The sequence below is a fragment of the Podarcis raffonei genome, chromosome 1 (genome assembly GCF_027172205.1).
Source record: "Podarcis raffonei isolate rPodRaf1 chromosome 1, rPodRaf1.pri, whole genome shotgun sequence".
NCBI classification, from domain to species: domain Eukaryota; kingdom Metazoa; phylum Chordata; class Lepidosauria; order Squamata; family Lacertidae; genus Podarcis; species Podarcis raffonei.
Window position 1 is genome coordinate 27,674,193 of NC_070602.1, and position 23,771 is coordinate 27,697,963.

General features: G+C 44.3%; 1 protein-coding gene across 5 annotated transcripts in view; it reads left to right on the forward strand.

Moving 5' to 3' along the window:
- CEP128 (centrosomal protein 128) overlaps positions 1-23,771 on the forward strand; it is a 186,678-nt gene that overhangs the window by 121,921 nt on the left and 40,986 nt on the right. For all 5 annotated transcript variants that reach the window (XM_053377864.1, XM_053377872.1, XM_053377836.1 and 2 more), the window contains one exon: positions 10,901-10,950. In XM_053377864.1, coding sequence (XP_053233839.1) covers positions 10,901-10,950 — 50 coding nt within the window. The remainder of the gene's footprint in view (positions 1-10,900; positions 10,951-23,771) is intronic.

Genomic DNA, 23,771 nt, shown 5'->3' on the forward strand with positions numbered 1-23,771 from the left:
GCCACTTACCATCTGGCCTGGGGCGGGGCCTGGGGCCTCATAAGGACTGCGTGCGGCTTGCTGCCTGCTGCCCAGGAGGACTCCCCTGTGTGAGTGCCTGAGGGTCCTGCTCCTTCCTGCCACTTACCATCTGGCGTGGGGCGGGGCTTGGGGCCTCATAAGGACTGTGTGCGGCTTGCTGCCTGCTGCCCAGGAAGACTCCCCTGTGTGAGTCCCTGAGGGCCCTGCTCTTGCCACCTACCACCTGGCCCAGGGCAGGGCCTGACAGGCCTCACCAGGACAGTTGTTACTGCCAGGGGGGCACAGAGTGTTTTTAGAGTGGTTTTAAAATGTTTTTAAAAGTTTTCTTTTGGATTTTTTGTATGTGGCGGGTGGGGGTGGGATGGATGTTTGGTTGGGCTTGGGGAATTTTTTTATTTTGATTTTGATGTTTTTGTAATTTTTACATTATTATTTTTTTGTTTGTATTGTTTTATTGGTTTTGTTTGTTTGTTTAAGGTCTTATTTTGTTCTTAGGGGGAGGGGTCAGGGCTGCCGGGGAGTGGGCCCCAGCCCACAAAATGGCTGGGGCAGGTTCCACAGGGGGGGATGCACTGGGGCAACCGATCTCAGTGATCACGGGTAGGAGGAGGAGTTACGCTAAGACTAGACCACGTCATTACAGAGGAGGCAGGTTTAGTCGTTGTCTGAGGACTATTCCTGCCTCCGGGTCTGGTCCTGACCGTATGGATACTAGAATCAGCAAGGGATACCCACATGACCTGAAGGTGCTGCTGTGCAATGCTAGGTCAATGATTCATAAGACCACTGCCATCCATGACTTGATCATGGATGGAGGACTTGACCTGGCATGTGTAACAGAGACTTGGTTGGATGAAGCAGATGGGCCTGCCCTTGCCGCTGCTTGTCCACCAGGTTTCTCTTACGCACAGCAACCCAGGTCATGTGGGCGGGGAGGGGGGGTTGCAGTGATTTTTAGGAAGTCATTAGTTTGCACCAGGCGTCCTATTGGGAAGACCCAGTTTTCCGAGTGCATGTTCTGGAAGTTGGGCAATAGGGGCAGTACAGGATTCCTTTTGGTGTACCGACCTCCCCGCTGCACCAAGGATTCCCTGCCCGAGCTGCTTCAGGTCGTGGCGGATGTTCTCCTGGAGACACCTAGCTTGGTCGTCCTAGGGGATTTTAACATCCATGCCGACACGACCTTACAAGGGGCCGCTCGGGACTTCGTGGAAAGCATGGCCTCCATGGGGCTGTCCCTGAATAAGTCTGGCCCAACCCATAGCTGCGGACATGCCTTGGACCTGGTGTTTACCTCTATGGATGTTGGTGATCTGACACTAAGTAAAAGCGAAACGAAAGAAGTGCCATGGTCAGATCACTTCCTGGTGCAACTGGACTTCTCTGCAACCCATCCCCTCTGCAGGGAGGTGGGACCAATTCGGATGGTCCGCCCCCGCCACTTAATGGATCCAAATGGTTTCCAGAGAGTGGTAGGGGATGCTTTATCCCATGTTGATGGCCTTTCAGCTGATTCCCTGGTGGCCCGCTGGAATGTGGAGTTAACCAGGGCTATTGACTGTTTGGCTCCGAAGCGCCCTCTCCGATTGCATGGAGCCCGGACAGCCCCGTGGTTTTCCACGGATCTGAGGGCAATGAAACAATCGTTGAGACGGCTAGAGCGCCGGTGGCGGATAACTCATTCCGAATCTGACCGGACACAGGTTAGAGCTCAACGTCGAGCCTACCAAGTGGCGATAGCGACGGCGAAGAAGAATTTCTTCACCGCCTCTATTGCATCTGCAGAAAACAGCAGCAGGAGACTTTTTCAGGTGGTTCACAATTTAGCGGAACCACCTGCAACATCGGGGCCCAGTATGGGCCACATGTTCTCCTGCAATGATTTTGCAAAGTTTTTTGCAGATAAAATCGCTCAGATTCGGGAAGAAGTAGACTCCACCCTGGGAGCAGGGCCGGGGCGGGAGAGTGCTAGAGTTCTGTCTAGTCAAGTTGAGTGGGATCAATTCCAATCTGTTACCTCCGAGGATGTGGACAGGCTGCTTGGACGAGTGAAACCAACCACCTGTCTCCTGGATCCTTGCCCATCCTGGCTTATAAAAGCTAGCCGGGAAGGACTGGGCGATGGGCTTCGTGGGGTGGTGAATGCTTCCCTCCGTGAGGGAGCCTTCCCAGACCCGCTGAAAGAGGCGGTTATTAAACCGCTTCTTAAAAAACCATCTTTAGATGCGGCCACGATGGCCAACTATCGCCCAGTCTCAAATCTTCCATTCTTGGGCAAGGTGATTGAGCGAGCGGTTGCCGAACAACTCCAGGCACGCCTGGAAGAAGCGGACCATTTGGATCCCTTCCAGTCGGGATTCAGGCCTCACCATGGGACTGAAACTGCCTTGGTCGCACTGGTTGATGATCTCCGGCGGGCTAGAGACAAAGGTGAGAGCTGTTTCCTAGTTCTGCTGGATCTCTCAGCGGCGTTTGATACCATCGACCATAACATCCTTCTGCACCGTCTTGAGGGGCTGGGAGCTGGGGGCACTGTCATACAGTGGTTCCGCTCCTTCCTCCTGGGCCGTGTTCAGAAAGTGGTGGTGGGGGATGAGTGTTCAGACCCCTGGGCTCTCACTTGTGGGGTGCCTCAGGGTTCTGTCCTCTCCCCCATGCTTTTCAACATTTACATGCAGCCGCTGGGAGAGATCATCAGGAGGTTTGGGCTGGGTGTTCATCAGTATGCGGATGATACCCAGCTCTACCTCTCTTTTAAATCAGAACCAGTGAGGGCGGTGAAGGTCCTGTGTGAGTGTCTGGAGGCGGTTGGAGGATGGATGGCGGCTAACAGATTGAGGTTGAATCCTGACAAGACAGAAGTACTGTTTTTGGGGGACAGGAGGCGGGCAGGTGTGGAGGATTCCCTGGTCCTGAATGGGGTAACTGTGCCCCTGAAGCACCAGGTGCGCAGCCTGGGAGTTATTTTGGACTCACAGCTGTCCATGGAGGCACAGGTCAAATCTGTGTCCAGGGCAGCTGTTTACCAGCTCCATCTGGTACGTAGGCTGAGACCCTATCTGCCTGCGGACTGTCTCGCCAGAGTGGTGCATGCTCTGGTTATCTCCCGCTTGGATTACTGCAATGCGCTCTACGTGGGGCTACCTTTGAAGGTGACTCGGAAACTACAACTAATCCAGAATGCAGCAGCTAGACTGGTGACTGGGGGCGGCCGCCGAGACCATATAACACCGGTCTTGAAAGACCTACATTGGCTCCCAGTACGTTTCCGAGCACAATTCAAAGTGTTGGTGCTGACCTTTAAAGCCCTAAACGGCCTCGGTCCAGTATACCTGAAGGAGCGTCTCCACCCCCATCATTCTGCCCGGACGCTGAGGTCCAGCGCCGAGGGCCTTCTGGCGGTTCCCTCATTGCGAGAAGCAAAGCTACAGGGAACCAGGCAGAGGGCCTTCTCGGTAGTGGCGCCCGCCCTGTGGAACGCCCTTCCAGCTGATGTCAAAGAGATAAACAACTACCTGACATTCAGAAGACATCTTAAGGCAGCCCTGTTCAGGGAAGTTTTTAACGTGTGATATTTTACTGTATTTTTGGTTTTTATGGAAGCCGCCCAGAGTGGCTGGGGAGGCCCAGCCAGATGGGCGGGGTATAAATAATAAATTACTATTATTATTATTATTATTAACCACTACACCACACTGGCTCTCCAAAGAGACTCTCACAGTGACCATCAAAAGCTTCACAGATATACTCAGAAATAACATGGTGCCAGGTTTATTCAGGCAGTATGTTTTTTCCTTGTTCTTGGCCTTCCCTGGTGTCACTAGCAGCTCCCACTGAGGTAGAAGAGCCAGATCTTCTGGCGGCAGCGGTGGTGTGGCATGGCCAGTGTGTATGGCCATCCTTCATGTGCTCTCTGAATATGAGTAGACCTAACACATTAGTAGGGCTATCAGGAAAAAGCAGTGGTCATCTCAGACTTCCCTTTTACTTCACTCAGTCCATTTAGTGTGTGCTTACTGCCCTCAGCGTTTCCAACTCTGCTTCTTCCCCTAGGCCCACTTGCAAGCTGTATTCTCTCCCACATCCCCTTTCAGCACCAAAAGGAAAGAAACTTAACTTTGGAACCAACTTCGTCAGTCTTGACCTCAAGGAACTGATTATGGTCTGTGAAGGACCAAGCTGCTCCAAAGGGATGAATAAAAATTCTGGAGTGCATTTCTTTGAGAGGGGGGAAAACACATTGCCTCCTATCATTTTTAGCCCTGGTCTTCAAAACAGATGTTTGCTGGGCACAGATGAATCCCTTTGTCCAGGTGGCTGCAAAGAACAAAGAGCCTTTTCTAAGGCAAGGAAAGTAGAGCTGTGGGAAGGGGAGTGTGTTAAGTGTACAAAACTGCTGGATTGAGCTTTAGGAAACCAGGACTGGGATTTGAGAGGAGAAAGTGTATGTTCTCTAGTCGTAACACACTTGCTAGAGAAAGGAACAATGTTTGATTTGCAGAAGGAGATCTTGCAGGGACTTAAGGTTTACGTGGGAAATGCCATATTGCTTTTCTCCTTAATTCTCTGGGAGTGGCGGGCTGTACTTATGTGGTGGAAAAGGAGAGGCACTCTTCATCTGCTCAGAGAGACTATATTCCTGCTGGCTTCTAGGAATGAGTCGGGCTACCAAGCTGAAACATAATTTGTAGACCTCTGAATATGGTTTATGTTTATCAAGGGCTCAAACATCAAAAGACAAATGAAAGGATCCCCTTCTCAGGATTTTAAAGTCAGTCTCTCATAATTATATGGCCTGATTTGTGACTGGGTGAACATTTGGATATTCAAGGCCTGAATACTTCCTCTGGAACTCTCACATTGTTTGTTTTGTACACCAGAGAAGCATGTAATCCTAAGAATAATTTGTTCTTCCAACATGCTTGTAAAACCTTTTTGAGTTTTGCACATGTTCTAGCTAAACGGTTTAAATGCATGCCAAGTACTGTTTGGGTTAGATTTGTTTGAAGCACATCCCAACATTGTTTTGGTGCCACTGCCGATTGTATCTCTAGGTGTTACAATAGTACCAACTGTGCAGACCATCCACCAATTGTTATCCTGCAGTGTAAAGCAGCACTTCCCAGAGTTCACTTGCTCTCACTACATTCTGTGTAGTTTTGCAACAGATCGATTATGCAGCCTGGAGCCCAGAACTGCAGTTAATGCAGAATGAAAATTAGTTTTCCTAACATGGTTATAGTGAAATGGCTGTGCTTATAGCACAATTAAGAATATTTTAAGCCGTGTGTGGAACCTTTTTCAGTTCACAACCCCTCTTGGACAACCTTCTAGGCTCAATGTGATGGTGGTGGGTGGGGCCAGAGACAAAAGGGGGCGGGGCAACAGAAGTGACTCTTATCTTTGCACAGGAGGCTATGTTCCTGTTGTTGTTGTTGTTGTTGCTGCTGTTGTTGTTATTTAAATTTATATGCTGTCCTTTATCAAAAGACCCAAGGGCTGTTCACAACAGAACACATTTTATGGAGCATAATAATAAAAAGCGTAATAACAGATAAAAGAATCATAATAACAACCCCCACACCAGCTTTAACAGGCCATAGATTAGTTAATGGCCAAAGGCCTGGGCAAAGTTCCACACCCTTGCCTTTTTAATTCTGTTGTGGACTGTGGGCATTTCTCAACAACAACAAAAATCCTGTACAGGAAGATATCACCGTGGGTTAACTGATCATATGTGTCTGTCTATAAGTGAAGCCTACTGAGTTGCAAAGATTGCTATAAGTAGGCATAGCAAACATTGTATATTTGTTCCAGAAGTATCTACTTCTGTGGTGACACTGTCTGCCACCTCCTTCCCTCCCCACACAAAAAAGCATTTGTAGTGACATGCACCCAATAATAAGGTAGCAGAATAACTACATCCATTGTTACATCTACTTTCTGACCTGGTCTTTGGCTGATTTTAAAACAATGGCAACTGCTATATTGTTTTCAGTGGCTTATGGTGCCATGTGGCAGGCTAACATCACTTATGGAAAATGTCCTGTGTTATGGAAGTATGCAAAGGAAGAACTTGCAATTGACATCCTTTAAAACAACAACTTTGCTGCAGTTTTATGCCATATGTGCAATGGCTGTTTTGCAGTGTACAAAAGCTATTCAGCTTTCCCCAGAATCCACATGTTCTCTCTACATTCTGCTCTGTGAGGAAAAAGCCTTGTGACAGAATGGTTCTGTGGACTGAAGCCCAAAACTGCAGTTATGCAGAATAGTACCTCTGAGAGTCTACTTTGTCAGCTGCAACAGAAATTCTGGCAACAAATGCCCTTTTCATTTGACAGATGGAACTGTGTAGTTGGCTTGTGAATCTATAATTGCTCGATAATTGCCTTTCGGGTAATGTGTAGGTTGCATATTATAAATACATTAAAATGGATTAAGTACAAGACATATCTGCTGCCCAAAGTGTCAAATCTTGCTAAGAATAAACGATATAAAATATAACCAAAGGTGGGGGGGCGCAGGGAGGGTCACAGTGGGATGCCTCAAAGTTATGTCAGGAGTAGAAACAGAAATGTTAGACATTCAGGAGAGTTGCTTTATACCAAGTATACCAAGTCCACTTTGAGCATTTCGGCATCTGATATATGAAACCCACTTCGTTCTTCAAAGGAGCACACCCATTGCTGCCGTTATGTCTGGTGAAAACTAACTTTGGGTCACCGTTCGGCTTTAAAGGGTCTTCTCTGTGACCCTTTCATGAGCTGTGGGCATCAGAGTTGTAACCTCATCTACGCTTTCATACCCCTTTGAGTTGCCAGTTCATCAAATTGACAGACCTGAGGAGAAAGTTTGCCTGGATTGAGAAGTAGCCGTGTAGGCCAGTTTGGCATGGAGTCTCTGCTTTTGTTATGGACCTTCAGTCTTGCAGCCTTATTTTTGGATGCCCAGAAACAAGTTTGGATTTTTAGAGTTGCAGAGGTGTTGAAATTAATGTGAGTTGTCAAAGGAATGTGCATAAATTGCAACAATAAAAATTGACAGCATGAATGGGGAAATGCATACATTGTCTGGTCAATATGTAGTGTCTCCAATTTAGGATGAAGAATTGAATTTCACCTCTGGGGTTTGTACATTACTTGATCAATGTGCTTAGCTACCAAGTGCATATTGACCAGGCAGTGTACAAACTTTCTTGTTTTTATGATCAGTTTTATCGACCTTCTCTGTGCTTTTGTGTGAACTTGACAATCACTAGTGATTGTCCACATTTCTGAATTCAGTTAACATTTAATCCCCAATTTAGAAAGGGACCAATCTTGGCATACAGTGCTACAGAGACATAAATTTTCTCCTATGCTGAGATAATCTCAGAGAAGAACACCCACACCCACATTTTTATTTTTATAAGTAAAACTAGGAAGCACAGCAGCTTCTTGACCCGTTTTCTAAATAAACATTTGTGCTGCACTTCAGAAATGTTAGTATATATTTCTTCCCTTCTTTCCTGTTCCTTCTTTCTGTCCTTCAGTTCTCCAGCCATTCAAGTTCTATTGTCAGCATTTTAAGAACAAAAGGACGAGAGCATAAAACGTTAGCCCTGCTAGATCAAACCAAAGTCCCACCTAGTACAGCATTTTGTTCCCACTAGTGGCCAGCCAAATGCCCATAGGTAGCCTGCAAGCAGGATATGAACAGCACAACACTCTTCTGCTCATGTTCCCTAGCTACTGATGTTCTGAGGTGTACTGCCTCTGGTGCAGCTATTATGAGTCCTAATCTTGGATAGCCTTATCCTCCATCAATTTGACTAACCGCCTTTTAAAGCTACCCAGGTTGGTGGCCGTCACTCCATCTTGCCATAGCAAATTCCATAATTTCCTATGAACTGTGTGAAGATGTACTTTCTTCTGTTTGTCCCGAATTTCCCACCGTTCAGCTTCATCGGACGACGCTTGTTTTAGAATTATGAGGGAGGAAGAAAATGTGTCCACATCTACTTTCTTTTGGCTTTATTCAGGGCTCCTGTATGTTGATTGATAATGTTACGATATACTATCTTTAAAAGTGGACATAGATTTTCCCATATTGACAGCACAGGAAGAATTGAGCAGTGCAGCCATAAAATGAAAATAATTTCTTATTCATCCAGTACAAAGAGGCCTGTTTAAAACACATGTACCAGATTAACTGCTGCAAGAGGGTAGGGTCTTATCTGCTGAATTTGAGAGAGTTTGAAATACATTCCAGGTCTGTTGCCAGCTACTGCTTGCTCAGCGTCCCTTCTGAAATGAATAGGTAGGTATTTTCCATTCAGGTCCTAGGGAGCAGCTGTTCCGCATCACAAAGTACGCTATCACAATTGGCACAATTTTTAGCAGCCTCAGCAATGAGGTTTATGGATACCAAATTGAACTGCTTCTTAATCGGTTTGGATCAAAGTTACAGCATATTAATGAACAACCCATTTTCTGAAAGCACAAACTGCTCCTATCTGTGTCTCTCATACGGGGCATAAAGGATAAAGGAGTCCATTCTCTAAGTTTGCTCATCTGACTCTGTTTGTGTATAGTAGGTTCACAGAAAACCGAACTTTGGAGGGTGGGTGGAAGGGGGGGGGGATAGAGCCACTCAGTGACCTGTACAGTAGCTTCCCACATAGTCAAGACTTATGATGGGATATGAAAACCTCATTGATTTAGTATTTGGGAATTTGTCTGCCGACTGTCATGTTGTTTCAGTGTCTGAGACAAACCACAAAGGGTATCCGTTCTTCTGGAATGTTGTTTTAATTCTGCCCCACAAGTTTCCTGCCATGATTTCTGATCAGAAGGAGATTGATGCCACAGTTGGGCTGACATCTTAAGTTAGCCTGTTAGCCAGTTGGTGGCAGCAGACCAAGGCAGAAGCTTAGGTGTCTTAATTATTCACAAGTTAAGTCGTAACTGAAGGCAGTCTGCTAGACAGTGGCCTGTTTTGTGCATATTGTAAGATGATTTAAAATATGATCCCGTATTTTCCACACAAGAATTGGCTGTTGATTTTGGGTGAATTTGGAAATGGGATTTTTATATATATAAAAAAATCCAGCTGAAGCACATGTGATTTGTTTTGAATAGCCTCAGCTCAAGCAAGGGATAGTGCTTTCTTTTTATGGGTATAATAAAATAGGAGAATGTGCTGACAAATGTTTTAAGATCCTGTTCAGTGGCTGTCCTTTTCAACTCCTACCAATTTGTTGCGCCTTCCTAAATATTAATCTTGTTTGGAGGACGAAGGAGCTCATGCTTACGCTCAACTCTGTCTGCAGCAGATATACAGAAATATTACCTGTGTTTAATAGTTTGTGGTTGTTAATTCTAGGCTGGGCTGTTAGGGATTTTGATATCCAGGAAAATAGTGGAGGTGCTCTATACATTTAAATATAGTTACAGTATGCTCATTTTGTGCTTGCAGGATGTGATGCCACTTACCCAGAGTTAAACAGCTCAAAGGAAAGAATAGCAGGCTTCTGTCACTCAATATTTCATGATCTGTGCAGGATCTTTGATAGTGGATCCTGATATTATCTCTAACCATAGTGGTCAGATGCCAAAAGGCTAGCATACTGTATAGACTGCAATCCCTAGTGTTCATAAATGTGTTCTGTATTCTTCTCCAGTGGTAGCTCCCTGCACAGTTTACTTGTATGAGCTGCCAAGCCATTTTTTCAGTAGGCTAGTTCGCTTTATGATGTAGGTTAGAGGTAGAGAGTCTGTGGCCTCCTGATGTTGTTCTACTCCAACATTGCTTCATCCCTGTCCATTGTTCGTGCTGGCTAGGAGCTGACCTGCTCTGGTCACAAGTGAAGTTTCTAAATTTCTACATTCTGACTTGCAAGCTCTAATTTAATGAATCTTTCTTCTGTTTTCTTCCCACTGAGCAAATGGCATGGATTTCAATACTTAGTTGTGGGGGGATAGAATATAAATTTGAATATTTTTGTGATTAAATGTATGCTTATACACAGCCTCTGAGATTGGTGGATTAAAATAATCTAAATAAATAAATGACAAATATGCTTTCCTCCCTCCTGGTTAGGGGGAGACACGTTTGACAACCTATATTTAGCTTTCTACATATAATTCAACTACTTTTGAAGAAAATTATAACTTTTGTTTTTACCCCAGAATGAGGTGTTTACGTCAGCTGTGCAAATATTTTTGCAATGTCTGGAGCCCTTCATCTTTTACTTGCCCCTCCCCTCTTCCTCCCCTCCCCTGCTGCTTGATGTCTCTACAGGGCCCACTCTTGTGGCCTGCTCCACAGTATCTGATCAGCCAAGATAATCCTGCTTTGCTCTTTTTATCATGGAAAAGAGCATCTTGCAGCGGAACAATATTACTGTGTATTTGGCCTTAAAGGTCCATGAGAAAGAGAGCCCCCAAGCCTAAATAGAACAACACTGCTGCTCCCCCATCTTAAGAAAGAGAAGTACTGCACAGGGCTGTTACATTTGCTAAGGTGGCGTGGCAAAGATGCCCAAGAAACAGGGCACCACCCGGGCCTGGTTTCTAAAGGAGTGGGACCAGTAGTTGGGAATAATAGCAGGGAAGGAAGAACCAGGTACAATTTCTCAATCAGCGACTTGCTCAGAATCAATTGATGAGCAAGTGAGTGGCACATCTGTCTTATAATTATAAGTACCTCTAATTTGGAACTCTGTTTACTGAATTCTAGCCTCCTGTGAGATAATGAGGCTGATTTTCTGATTTCTTTTAGTTTGGGGATGGTTCAACTTTGGCAGCATTTATGTACCTGTTCATTTGCATCAATTCATAAAGCACATTGTTTCCCTTTTCTTGATGTTCTTTTTTTTCCTTTTTTGAATATGCAGATCTACTGGAGAAGACTCTCAGGAAGGAGGAAGAAATAGGTGCTCTGCAGGTATTTTCATTTATTTGATTGCAGTAGCCTTCCAGCAGAGGAAAGGCTGCAGCTCAGTGGTATAACATACTGTCTACACATAGAAAGTGCCTGATTCAATCGCTTTAAAATGTGATGGCACAAGGATGGAGAGACCCAGCATGAGACTCTGAATAGATGGTGCCTGTCAGGAAATACAGTTCTGGGCTGAAGGACTCGTTATGTGGCAGCTTCTCATATTTTACCTTTTAACCTTTGCACATTATGTATTCATAATTATGACTATCCAGAATTGTCTCTCTCATGAACCATGCTGTGGTTTGACAATGATGGCTCAGCAGTTGGATTGTGCGGGTGTTGGTTGCTGATTGCCAGCCAATAATTAGATAATATAGCCAACCCAACCAGCTTACAGCATCTCATCCTGTGTTTTTAGAATCTGCTGTTTGTCTGATCTACACACTCTGTAGCCACAACTGAAACTCAAGCCATGTCTTCCCAAAGCCTGTGGACAGCAGATCCAGCCCATCAGCAAAAAGAGGCCTTCCCCCACACAGCCAAAGCTGTACTTAGTGTGTCTATTTTGGAAGTTCATATTTTTAAATTGGTTACTTCGTGTTGATGATACATATTCATAAGTGGAAGGTAGTAAGAACTAAATAGAGAACTCTCTTCTGTAGAGAACAAGAAAAGGCAGTTTGAAGCAGGGCTGGTGTTGTATCATGCTAGAAGGAATGTGTAAATATTTTACTGCCGAATACCCATTAGATTTATTTGGACTATGCATTGCTGGAGGAAACTGGGCATTAGCATAATGGGTATGTGTGTGTTTGCGATATTTGATATTGTTGCCATTTTTTTTGGTGCTCCAGTTCATGATTGTTCTGAATTTTCTGTTTCTTCTATAATGTAATGGCATCTTTCCATTTTGCATCACCCACATTTATAGCTACTGCCCACTCCTTTATATGTACAGTGGTACCTTGGTACTCAAACGGCTTGGCTCCCGAACAAATTGGGTCCTGGACGCTGCAAACCCGGAAGTGTGTGTTCTGGTTTGCAAACATTTTTCGGAAGCCAAAGGTCTGACGTGGCTTCTGCGGCTTCCGATTGTGTTCAGGAAGTTCCTGCAGCCAATCAGAAGCTGCGCCTTGGTTTTCAAATGGTTTCAGGAGTTGAATGGACTCCTGGAATGGATTAAGTTTGATAACCAAGGTACCGCTGTATAATGAAAATCTTGAACAAGATCTTCACTTGCTTTTGTAGGTATTACTGCATGCCGGCATAAATTCACTATAAAGAAATTTCAGCAGAACTTTGTTTTTCCCTGTGCAAAAGATGTGCCTGTAGCAGTTTTCAATATTTGCTATTCTAGGAATCACATCTAACCCCAGCCTGTTACCTGGGGCCCACCTTATTTTGTTTTTGCTGCCCACATCCACCTCTCTCATATCCTGGTTATAGTGTAAGGTATAAGAGATGGGTAAAGGGACACGGGTGGCGTTGTGGGTTAAACCACAGAGCCTAGGGCTTGCCGATCAGAAGGTTGGCGGTTCAAATCCACACGACAGGGTGAGCTCCCGTTGTTCGGTCCCTGCTCCTGCCAACCTAGCAGTTTGAAAGCACATCAAAGTGCAAGTAGATAAATAGGTACCGCTCTGGCGGGAAGGTAAATGGTGTTTCCGTGCACTGCTCTGGTTCGCCAGAAGCGGCTTAGTCATGCTGGCCACATGACCCGGAAGCTTTACGCCAGCTCGCTCGGCCAATAAAGCGAGATGAGCGCCGCAGCCCCAGTCAGCCACGACTGGACCTAATGGTCAGGGGTCCCTTTACCTTTTTTATAAGAGATGGGATTGGAAGTTGCAAGTTCCCAAGTTGAATCATGTCACTGCCTTTAACTTGGTGATCTTACTTTTTTTGAGAATGCAATTTTGGGCTGTCAGAAATTTTTTTTGCTGAAGTACAGGCATATGAATTCAATTTTAGTAAACTGGTTTTAGTCTGGCAGGATTTGTTGTCTTAAAACCGTGTGTATTATAAATAATTCCATTGCCCTTGACGTGCTTTCTTCCCCCCATTTTTAATTTTCTGTAGTTTGGCCTCTTCTGCAGTTTGGCTAATGCTTAGAAAGCATGTGCAATAGGGGATCAGGACTGTATTGGTTCGTCTCTATGGCAGGGCTCCCGCCTCCCTGCCTGACATTCATGAAATTTCACATTTGCTAATCCCTTGAGACGACATCAGCTTGCCACGAGTCCTCAAATAGTAGCACCAGTGTTCATGAGACTTGCCAAGGTTGACTGAATTCATCAGTACCTGCTGGTGTGCATTAATTCAGCATATCTACACATTTTTTAAAAATAAACTCCCTTGTTCATAAAAATCCTTTTCCATTCCATTTTTGTCAGCGTTGCTAAAGTTCTTAATATAGCTTTTCTTCTTATAAACAGAAGGAAAGTAAGGATTCAGTAACTTGTTTTTTGCAGTTATTATGCAAGTCTTTAACATAACATTGGCATTGATCATAAATGCAGGATTTAAGGGATACCGGATTTCTGAAGACATTCCTGCATTTAGGCGAGAGGGTAAATCTAAAAGGGAGCAAGTCTGCATTTAGTGGAGAGGGTAAATCTAAAAGGGAGCTTAAATACAATAATAGTAGAAAATATAACATTGGCATATGAAGAAGGCCCCAGCAATGGCAACACAGATTTGGAGTTTACAGAACTACATTTCCTTCCCAAATGGGGAAAAAACCCCGAATAGATTTATCTCAGGGTTCTATAGATTAGAAAAGAGATTTATTGATCTATCTTGTTCTCCATTTCTTATTTTACAATGTACTATTCCCCCTTCCCTTAATTGCTGCATTTCATCCAAGCCTTGGCACCTGTTACAGGTGAAGCTTTGTTGTTGTTGTTTAGTCGTGTCCGACTCTTTGTGACCCCATGGACCAGAGCACGCCAGGCACTCCTGTCTTCCACTGCCTCCCGCAGTTTGATCAGACTCATGTTTGTAGCTTCGAGAACACCGTCCAACCATCTCGTCCTCTGTCGTCCCCTTCTCCTTGTGCCCTCCATCTTTCCCAACATCAGGGTCTTTTCCAGGGAGTCTTCTCTTCTCATGAGGTGGCCAAAGTATTGGAGTCTCAGCTCCAGGATCTATCCTTCCAGTGAGCACTCAGGGCTGATTTCCTGAAGAACGGATACGTTTGATCTTCTTGCTGTCTATGGGACGCTCAAGAGTCTCCTCCAGCACCATAATTCAAAAGCATCAATTCTTCGACGATCAGCCTTCTTGATTTTCCAGCTCTCACTTCCATACATCACTACTGGGAAAACCATGGCTTTAACTATACGGACATTTGTTGGCAAGGTGATGTCTCTGCTTTTTAAGATACTGTGTAGGTTTGCCATCGCAGGTGAAGCTATGAGCATGTAAAAATGTTTATGAATTATTACGTATGTTTATGTATGTTAGGAGCAGGTTGTCTTAGGTGCTGGGAATGTGCTTTCAGGCCAGACACTGGAAGCAACTTTGCACCTTTGCTCAGCACTGGACTGGGAGAGGTAGTCAGGTTGCTGCCATGTCCTGTGCATCTTCACATCCACAGGCCAGGAAAAGCATCTGCTGTCCTGGTCAGCTTTGTGATAGAATGGAAAGCAAGGGAAATACGCCAAACTGAAGATTGTAGCTTTTGAATGAGGGGAATTAGTGTTTCAGATGCCCAATTAACAGTAACGTTTTCCATGTACCTTTGGGCAGTGCTCTCTCATACGCAGAGTGCATGCACACATCTCACCACACATGATTGTATGAGGCTAAAACAGCTCTTTGAGACATTGGATGGAAGGGAGGAAAGAAGGAAGGGGCGGTATACAAATGCAACAATTTAAATACGTTTGGGGGCCAGTAGGGAGGAATAGTTCATCTCTCTGCATAGTCATAATTAGTGGCGGTTGCATCAACTTTACTTGGCTAAATATTTGCCATGGTAGAACCAATTCCTGGCCACCATCACTGAGCAGCAACTGAGGGAACGGTGGACACCACATCCTTGCTTGAGCAGAGCCAAGGAGAGGAACAGCTATCACAGGATTAAGCAACTATGTGCTTCCTGATTGGCCATCGCTGCCTAATGTAGGTGCAGACCAATGATGTCAGTGGCCCTTGGGAGATGCTATTGGCTAGTCAGCCAGGCTGGCCAGCACTAACCCAGCTGCCTCTCCTACCTTCTCCTTAGCATAATGCTTAGGAAGGTGCCTTTTCCCAAAGTCGCTGCTCAGTAGCAGTGGCTAAATTCTGTTCCCCACATCACCAGCTGCTGAGAAAAAGTAAACTTGAACCAAACACCACAGGGAAAATATTTTTGTTCTAGGTCTGGAGACTCTCAAAAGATAAAGGTCCATTAATTATCATTTGAAACCAGAGCTAGACAAAAGTTATAGGGAAAGTGTTCTGTGAAAGTAACAATTTTACATTGTCTAAGAGGTTGACTGACTACCCTAATGGGTCTTTTTAATCTCTGCTTTCACTGATTGTAGACAGGATAAAATTAGCTTTGTGCTGTAATCTTTCAGCCTTGCCCTGCTGCCAAAGGGTAAGCAGGGTCTTCAGCCAATTAGGCTATCAGTTCTCAATTTACTGCCCTGTTACAATCTCAGGAGAACAGAGAAGTGAACCTAGTAAAACACAGTTTCACTAAAGTTTCAGTGATCATTAAGTTTTATCACTTTGTTTTACCAGAAATGTGCAACTTAATTTTAAACTCAAATTTATAGCAAAATAAAGCCTGCAAATAGGATGCTCTGAGAGTAATGTGTGTGTTTGCGGAAAATATTGAAGTTCGGCAACTGACTGGGTCTGAGCTCACTACATAAAACAAAAAAGAAATCTTCAGTAGTGCTTTAATTCATCAAGATAATAAGAACAGAGTGTCTCCATGGAAGAAAACAGACCATTCTTTATATAGAAGAATTGAAGCACAGGTTTCCCATGGTTATCTCCTTTGCCTCTCTCCACGGCTCAAGATAAAGAAGCAAATGCACAGCAAAGCCGAAAGGGCAACCTCCAAGAAAGCCACGTCCTCTTCTGCAGCCTCCCCACTTGTTTCCTGCCTCAGCCAAAGGAGAAGCTGTTCTCCTGACTTTAATTATAATTTAGTTCTTTTCATATATTGTCACATTAGAGCAGATCAGTCATGCTTGGCTCATGTGCTGAGAACACACAGAACACTTGGAAGAGTTGACTCAGTGGTGAAGTACATATTTCTTGTGCAGAAGTTTAACTCCCAGCATCTCCAGTTAAATGGTCATAGATTCATAAAATTGTAGAGTTCAAAGAGACCCTGAGGACCATCATCTAGTCCAACCTCCAGAAATGCAGGAGGCTGCCCCATATGGGGATCAAACCTGCATCCTTGGCATTATCAGCACCACATTCTAACCAACCAGTAGGTGATGGACTAGACTTCCTGCTGGAGGCCCTGGAGAGCTGCTACCAGCCAGAATTGACCGTACTGAGTTACCGGTAGATTGTCTGTCTCGGTATAAGGCAGCTTTGTATGACCACGTCAGGAAATAGTTTGAGGCTCTTTGTAATGGTCTGATACTGCCAGTCGTGGCCAGTGCAGTTTGATGTTGAGTGGGAGGCCACAAAGAAACCACGGTCAGGTTACAATCCTCTTTCTAATTTCCTAGGAGTGAGTCCAATTGATTTCAGTTCATTGGATAGCACTGTCACACCATTATTGAGGTTTTTCAAAGCAGTAGGCGCCTTTGCCTCAGGTAAGCTACACGACCCTGATGCATGTAGCAAGGAATTTATAATTTTCACAGAAGCTGTCCAGCCCTGTGTCTGAGGTCAGTGATCAATCTTCCACAAAATCTCAGGACTCTTCTACTTTCAGCTCAATTCTAAATGGGCTTCCTCAGAAATATGTTGTATTTGAACACATGCCGTGCATAAGATTTTGGCAAAATTGGAAATGGCTTCTTCAGCAAATCCTTGGGAATAAGACTTTGAAAAGTTTTGTTACTAGGCAAGTAGGGCCTGCTCCTGCACCCAATAAAGGTAAAGACAAAACAGAGTTTAACTAGCAATTGAGCAGACCCATTATCTACATTTAAGAGTCTGGTCGATTTCTAGTGGCCCTATTGGCATGGCCCATGTGCCATAATGCTGCTTATTCTCTTCTTATGGGGAATCAATAAGTATATTTTTAACGGATTATATGCCATTTTAGTTCTTCATATCTTTTATAATCAATAGTCTTTTTTGCTTTACCTTAACTTTTTGTTGCTCCTAAAAAGCATTTCAGGTAGTCCCATCAACATTCGCTCTAATTTTGCTATTGGCAGCTTATACAGAGGCAAAAGCCCCCAAAGGCCAAACTATTGTGGCAGTAGTTTGGAAGAAACTGCATTGTTTCTTGAAGCCTTAACAAGATGCCTGGGGGGGGGGTTGTGTGTGTGTGTGTGTGTGTGTAGCTCTGAGTTGTCATTGGTGTCTAGCTCTTCACTGGGAAGCAGATGAAATTTTAAGGGGAGTTGAAAACCATGTGCAGAATCTCAGTTTACATTCTGAGCCGGAGAAGAACTAATAGGAAAAATGATACATTTCTATTCCAACCCAGTTAATTAGCAGTAGTGACATCACTACTTATATTGTACATGTTCACGGTTGCCACCGCCACTAGCAACAAGGGAAGAGAAAGGTTAGGTGAGGGCAGAGGCATACCTACGCTCTCTTACGCCCTTGGCAAAGAGCTGTATCGGTGCCTCTGACACTGCGAGAGACCATGGACCAGAAACTTTGGCACTCTGCTAGTGACTCTCTATACGAACATTGGGGTTGGGCCTGCTCTGCTCACATCTCCCTCCTTAGTTGGTCTCTAAGGTCCATTGGACAATTTTTTACAGTGGTACCTCCGGTTATGAACGGAACCCGTTCTGGAGGCCCAGCTGCATCCTGAAAACTTCGTAACCAGAGGCTCCCTTCTGCACATGTGTGCAGTGCAATTGAGCACTTCTGCGCATGCGTGTGCGGCAAAACGGGGAAATATACACTTCCTGGGGTACTGTGTTTGCAACCCGAGGATTACATTACCTGAAGGTAACATAACCCGAGGGTCCACAGTATTTATTTTGACCTCCCTCCTCCATTGGTCTGTCTGTCTAAGCATGTGAATGGACATGCTGCTAGCCACTCTGAGCCAGAATGGAGAGGCATGGTTTTTGTGCCCCCTCTGGGCTAGTGGCCTTGGTATGCCCATGGGCAAGGGTAGCATTCATTCCCAGGCCAGCTTGTAGCTGTATATAGGCAATCAGTTGCTAAGCACTGCTTTTTGAGCAAATTACAATTCATATATTTTGCCACACCTAATATGAACAGAGTGAAAACTGGCTGTTTAACCTCCCTGCCTTCTTTGTAGCTATTGGCTGACTTATTGTGATGTCACAGAGAGGTAAAGAATTTTATTCTTATTGTGGGTCTATGAAGGTAAATGAAAGGTCAGTTTGGAGAAAACTTTCACAACCTGAGAGAAGCTGTATGCTGGGGTTGGATCTGCCATGTAAGCTGGGAACCTGAAGGTCTAAGTTAAGGGAGAGAAGGGGACATTTTGAGACAGATGTTTGAAGAAAGGTGGAGGCAGAGTGGGAACTTTCTTTGAATCTGTGAAAAGGATAAGTAGAGGGACTGGGAACATAAGAGTTGAGAATGTTAAGAGCCGAAGAGAAATGGAAGCTGGAGGAAAAGCTTCATACAGGACACAAAAGCCCATGTGTTTTTAGGGGGAATAGAGTAGACCTGACAGAGAGCTTTGGATTTTGGAGGATTATAGGTCAGAGAATCAGAGAATGAGAGCCAGTGTAGTATAGTGGTTAAGAGTGACAGACTCGTAATCTGGGGAACCGGGTTCGCGTCTCCGCTCCTCCACATGCAGCTGCTGGGTGACCTTGGGCCAGTCACACTTCTCTGAAGTCTCTCAGCCCCACTCACCTCACAGAGTGTTTGTTCTGGGGGAGGAAGGGAAAGGGAATGTTAGCCGCTTTGAGACTCCTTCGGGTAGTGATAAAGCGGGATATCAAATCCAAACTCTTCTTCAAAATCAAAGAGCTAACTAATCACATCTTTGACCTGAAGTTTCTAGTTTGTTTTAATTAAGAATAGCGCAGGGCAGACTCACACGTTCACCTTCTGGCATGGCACCTGCTGAAGACATGGAGGCTGCTCTGTGCAGAAAGCTATTTACACAAAGCAGCTTCTCCCATGGTTGCAATGATTTTAGCTATCTCTCTTTCAGGCACACGTGATGATGTGGTTGAAATTGCCACAGCCACGTGGGGAGCTGCACCACACAAATGGCCAGCCATGCTACGAAGCTTATATACGATTTAGGCTTTAATGCTGCGTGTCTAGGGAGAACATCTTTTTGCTGTTCTCAGGAATATTACATATGAAACATTCAGGTCTGAAGGGGGGGGGGAGCTGGCGAGCTTATTAGTGATGATAACATTTGCTCCAGAAAGTTCAGTCACATGCCAACTTTGGAAAAGGAAGAATGGTTGTGTTATGTCTAGTCTAGAATGTTTATAGTGCGACGTGGCTTGTGAACATGTTGTATAATAAAGCTGCTGGTGTTTATCAAAAGCAAAGAAATCTGGATTTATTCTTTTGTGCTCAGCTTTTTAAGAAATATTCTTTTCATATGCTGTTGATATTTTGTGAAATCCTGCAGAGGCCAGCAGAGGGAGCTTCAGCTCCCTTCTTGATCCTTGCTCTCCTTTTTGCATGAAGAGGGACATGGCTTTTTAAATACTTGATTATTTTAAAATAGCCGCATCTTTTACTGCCCATTGTCCATTCCAGTCCCAGGCAAGGTGCAGTTTTAAGGCTTTGAAAAGGAGTCTCCCCGCCCCTTCTGCTATGGACATACTGTTCCACAATTAGTACATGCAAAGATGAACAACTTGGAATGAAAACTTTCCCAATATCACCATGCCCAAAGGAAAATATACATTGAATTTGGGTCTGACAAATCCAGTTTCATCCTTTCACTCTTGTTCCCCCTGACCCCAATTAAGTTTGGGGCTCATTCAGTTTTAAGAGAATGGTTCAAAAATAGGGCACCAGAAAATAGTATTAGCCTGAGATAGTTTAGTTCAGGCATCCCCAAACTCAACCCTCCAGATGTTTTGGGAATACAACTCCCATTATCCCTAGCTAACAGGACCAGTGGTCGGGGATGATGGGAATTGTAGTCACAAAACTTCTGGAGGGCCGAGTTTGGGGATGCCTGGTTTAGTTGGTAGAACATGAGACTCTTAATCTCATGGTCCTCGGTTCAAGCCCCACCCTGGGCAAAAAGATTTCTGCATTGCAGGGGGTTGGACTGGATGACCCTTGTGGTCCCTTCCAACTCTACAATTCTGTGATTCTATTGGTTTTTTTAATGACTGTGTTACACTGAATATTTTAGAATATCTTGATTTTCTTCTTCTTTCCATCAGTGTGTTTTCCATTTGGGAAATGATTTTGGCCCGGGGGGGGGGGGACTCACAGGGTAACAAATGTTTGTGCTTTACTTAAATTCCAAGTGTCATTAAAGACTCTCGCTGAGAGTGAGATGTGCGGAGGCTGAGCTTTGAACTAGGTTCAGATGCCGAGAGTGCAGAGAAATCGGACTGTCGTGCTTTCAGATCAAGACTCTGTGCTGAGTATGTCATGCAACACTGAAGGTATCAGGATGTCACAAAGAATTATTTGGTCCATTGATCTGTAGATCTGGAATGTAAGTTGGTTTGCACAGTTATGTATTCCCAAAATTTGTGGGAGCTCACAAAAATATGTATTGTTTTAGTCAAAGGAATGGGGGGGGGGGGTTTGCACAAATTGTTCATAAACAGCCCTAAAATAGACCCTTCTGGCATTACTAGAGAGAGACTGTCAGTTTTCCTGAGAAAGAGAGAGGGGGCAAAATTCCTGACAACTTTTGGTCCTCTGGCCAGCAGCTGTGGCTGGAAGATTTCCTTTCACTCCTATATGAAGTTGGACTTTCCACAAAGCTGTTGGTTGTAGGCAGAAGATCCTACAATATCTGTAAGGCAGAGGGAATATATATATATACTTTTCAAGAGCAAAAATGTCCAAGAGGGGATACACACGTTAATCACGTGGTTCATTTTCCAGATCGCAGTGGGGTATTTTGCATGTTCATATGATCTCCTGCATAATAAAAATGCTGTGTGTTAAGGTATCTAGCCATTGAGAAATTCTAGGCTAGCCCTAGAGCCAGTGTGGTTGAGTGGTTAAGAGCGGTAGTCTCGTAATCTGGGGAACCGGGTTCGCGTCTCCGCTCCTCCACATGCAGCTGCTGGGTGACCTTGGGCCAGTCACACTTCTTTGAAGTCTCTCAGCCCCACTCACCTCACAGAGTGTTTGTTGTGGGGGAGGAAGGGAAAGGAGATTGTTAGCCGCTTTGAGACTCCTGAAGGGGAGTGAAAGGCGGGATATCAAATCCAAACTCCTCCTCATCCTCCTCTTCTTCTTCTTCTTCTACCTCAGATATGTTGGTCTTGTTGTGCAGGAAGTTTTATACGTGTGAAAACATGCAGGCATGTAATCCCCCACCTGAAATCTGAAGCTGCACAATCTGGATCCCAACAAGACAGTATTACTTAATTATCTTGAATGTATAAATTGGCTTTAAGGACTGCTCTTGTAGTCATTAGGCAGCTAGCAGTTGTATGAGTTGCTATATAAACAGATGGGTAAGAGGCAAGTCAGTAGGCATGTTAGACAGAGTAGGTGTGATTGTTATGACTTCACCACTTAGGAACTGAAATTAACATAAAAATGATTTGCTGAAGAACATACAAGTTCCTAGCAGATCTAGAGAAAAGGAACCAAGCAGCACATTGTTCTAACACAGTATATTAACTATAGGACCTTCTTTATTCCCTGGGGTAAAATCTATTCCTTTAGATTCTACGTACTTTTTTGTCTGCTACAGATTAAAGTTAATAAAACCAGGAGCCTTGATATTATTTAGATACTGAATTGATTTAAAGCATTTTTACTTGATTTTTTTTTCCACCCTGATTTTGGGCAGATGGGTTCTGTTCAGCTCCACAGGGTTTCCATGAGTGGCTGTTGTTCTTGTGCACATCTAGAGTGGGCCCATAGAAAGTTTACATGGGTATGAGAGTGGGTACATTAAATATGTGAAGTCTTCCATGCAGAATCTGGGTCATCAATCTTTTTGGTATCTACCCATATTGGAATCATAGAATTGTAGAGTTGAAAGGGACCCTGAGGATCATCTAGTCCAACCCTCTGCAGTGCAGGAATATGCAGCTGTCCCATACGGGGATCGAACCTGCAACCTTGGCGTTATCAGCACCAAGCTGTAACCGACTGAGATATCCAGGCTCATCTTCCAAAAGAAATTGGCTACACTAACGTGTGGAATGTATAATCTTTTTCCAGATTATTCACTATTTCATGCAGTGGGCTTTTTGAGACCTAACCCATTTGGTTTTTCCCAAGCAACTCCATCACCACACATTTGAGGGCCCAAAATCTTTTGTTTAGCCAGTTGCTCTTGCGCGAAGCTTCTCTGTGCACTGTTTCCATATTGTCTTTCTGTTTCCATTCCATTTGAACAGTAGCATGTTAAATATTTCTTACAGGGTAATCCTCAGCATATTGACTCAGAAATAAGTCCCATGACTACCTAGTCAGTGTGTCTTAGGACTGCAGCTTTAGATAACTCCATATGCAAAAGTCTCACTCCCTCTTAACAGCAGACTCAAGTGGTGAGTGCCAACTGAACTCTAACCAAAACAGGATTGTTGGGAAGCAAGCAAGAGGGTATCCATGTGATCAGGGGGACCCCAAAGGAAAGAAATGGAAGGCATAAAGTAAGAATACTCCATATAGTCCAATGAGGACTGAACATGCTCAGTACGGAATGTTTAATATGGGATGGGGGAATAAAATGCCATTCTTACGCCTCTGTTTGCAAGAGTGGTTTCCTGTCTCACTGGAACTCTGAACAGGAACACTCCTGTTAGCGGGCAACATTTTGTTCCTGGTCCCACATGCATTTATATTAAATTGAAAATGGTCTATTGATGCATGGTGACATCATTTCCTTCCCAGCTTCATTTATTGGATTGAATTGTATGCCAAAATTTTAAAAAGTGAATGTGGTTCCAATAACTTGACACAATACTGTGAGCCCACTGGAGATTAAACAAATACACATTAATGAATAATATCACACAACATAGTTGGCAACTGACATTCTAGCCTTTCTAATCTGCTAATTGCTTCTATTTTTCACGTGATAAAAACAGCCATTCTTATTAGGTTTCATTATGCAGTAATTGGAAATCCTAGGACTGTGCCTTCAATTCAGTGGCATTCTTGCATGAAAAGATACAGTATTAAAGAACACATTAGTTTCTAACTGCCTTTATCTTTCCTTCAGTCCTCCAGAAAATCTTTTCCTTTCTGCACGGGACAAAATGTAGGACAGTCCTTAAGCCTCTGAAATACGGCTTCAGCTAAGGCCTATTTCCATGATTTATTGGTTTGGTAATGAATGTATGTGGGACGCGAGTGGCACTGTGGTGTAAACCCCTGAGCCTTGGGCTTGCTGATCGGAAGGTCAGCGGTTCGAATCCTCGTGATGGGTTGAGCTCCCGCTGTTTGGTCCCAGCTCCTGCCAACCTAGCAGTTTGAAAGCACGTCAAAGTGCAAGTAGATAAATAGGTACCTGTCAGGGAACTGCCATCGGAGCCAAGAGTGGAGGTAAGGCTCCCCAACGATGCAGG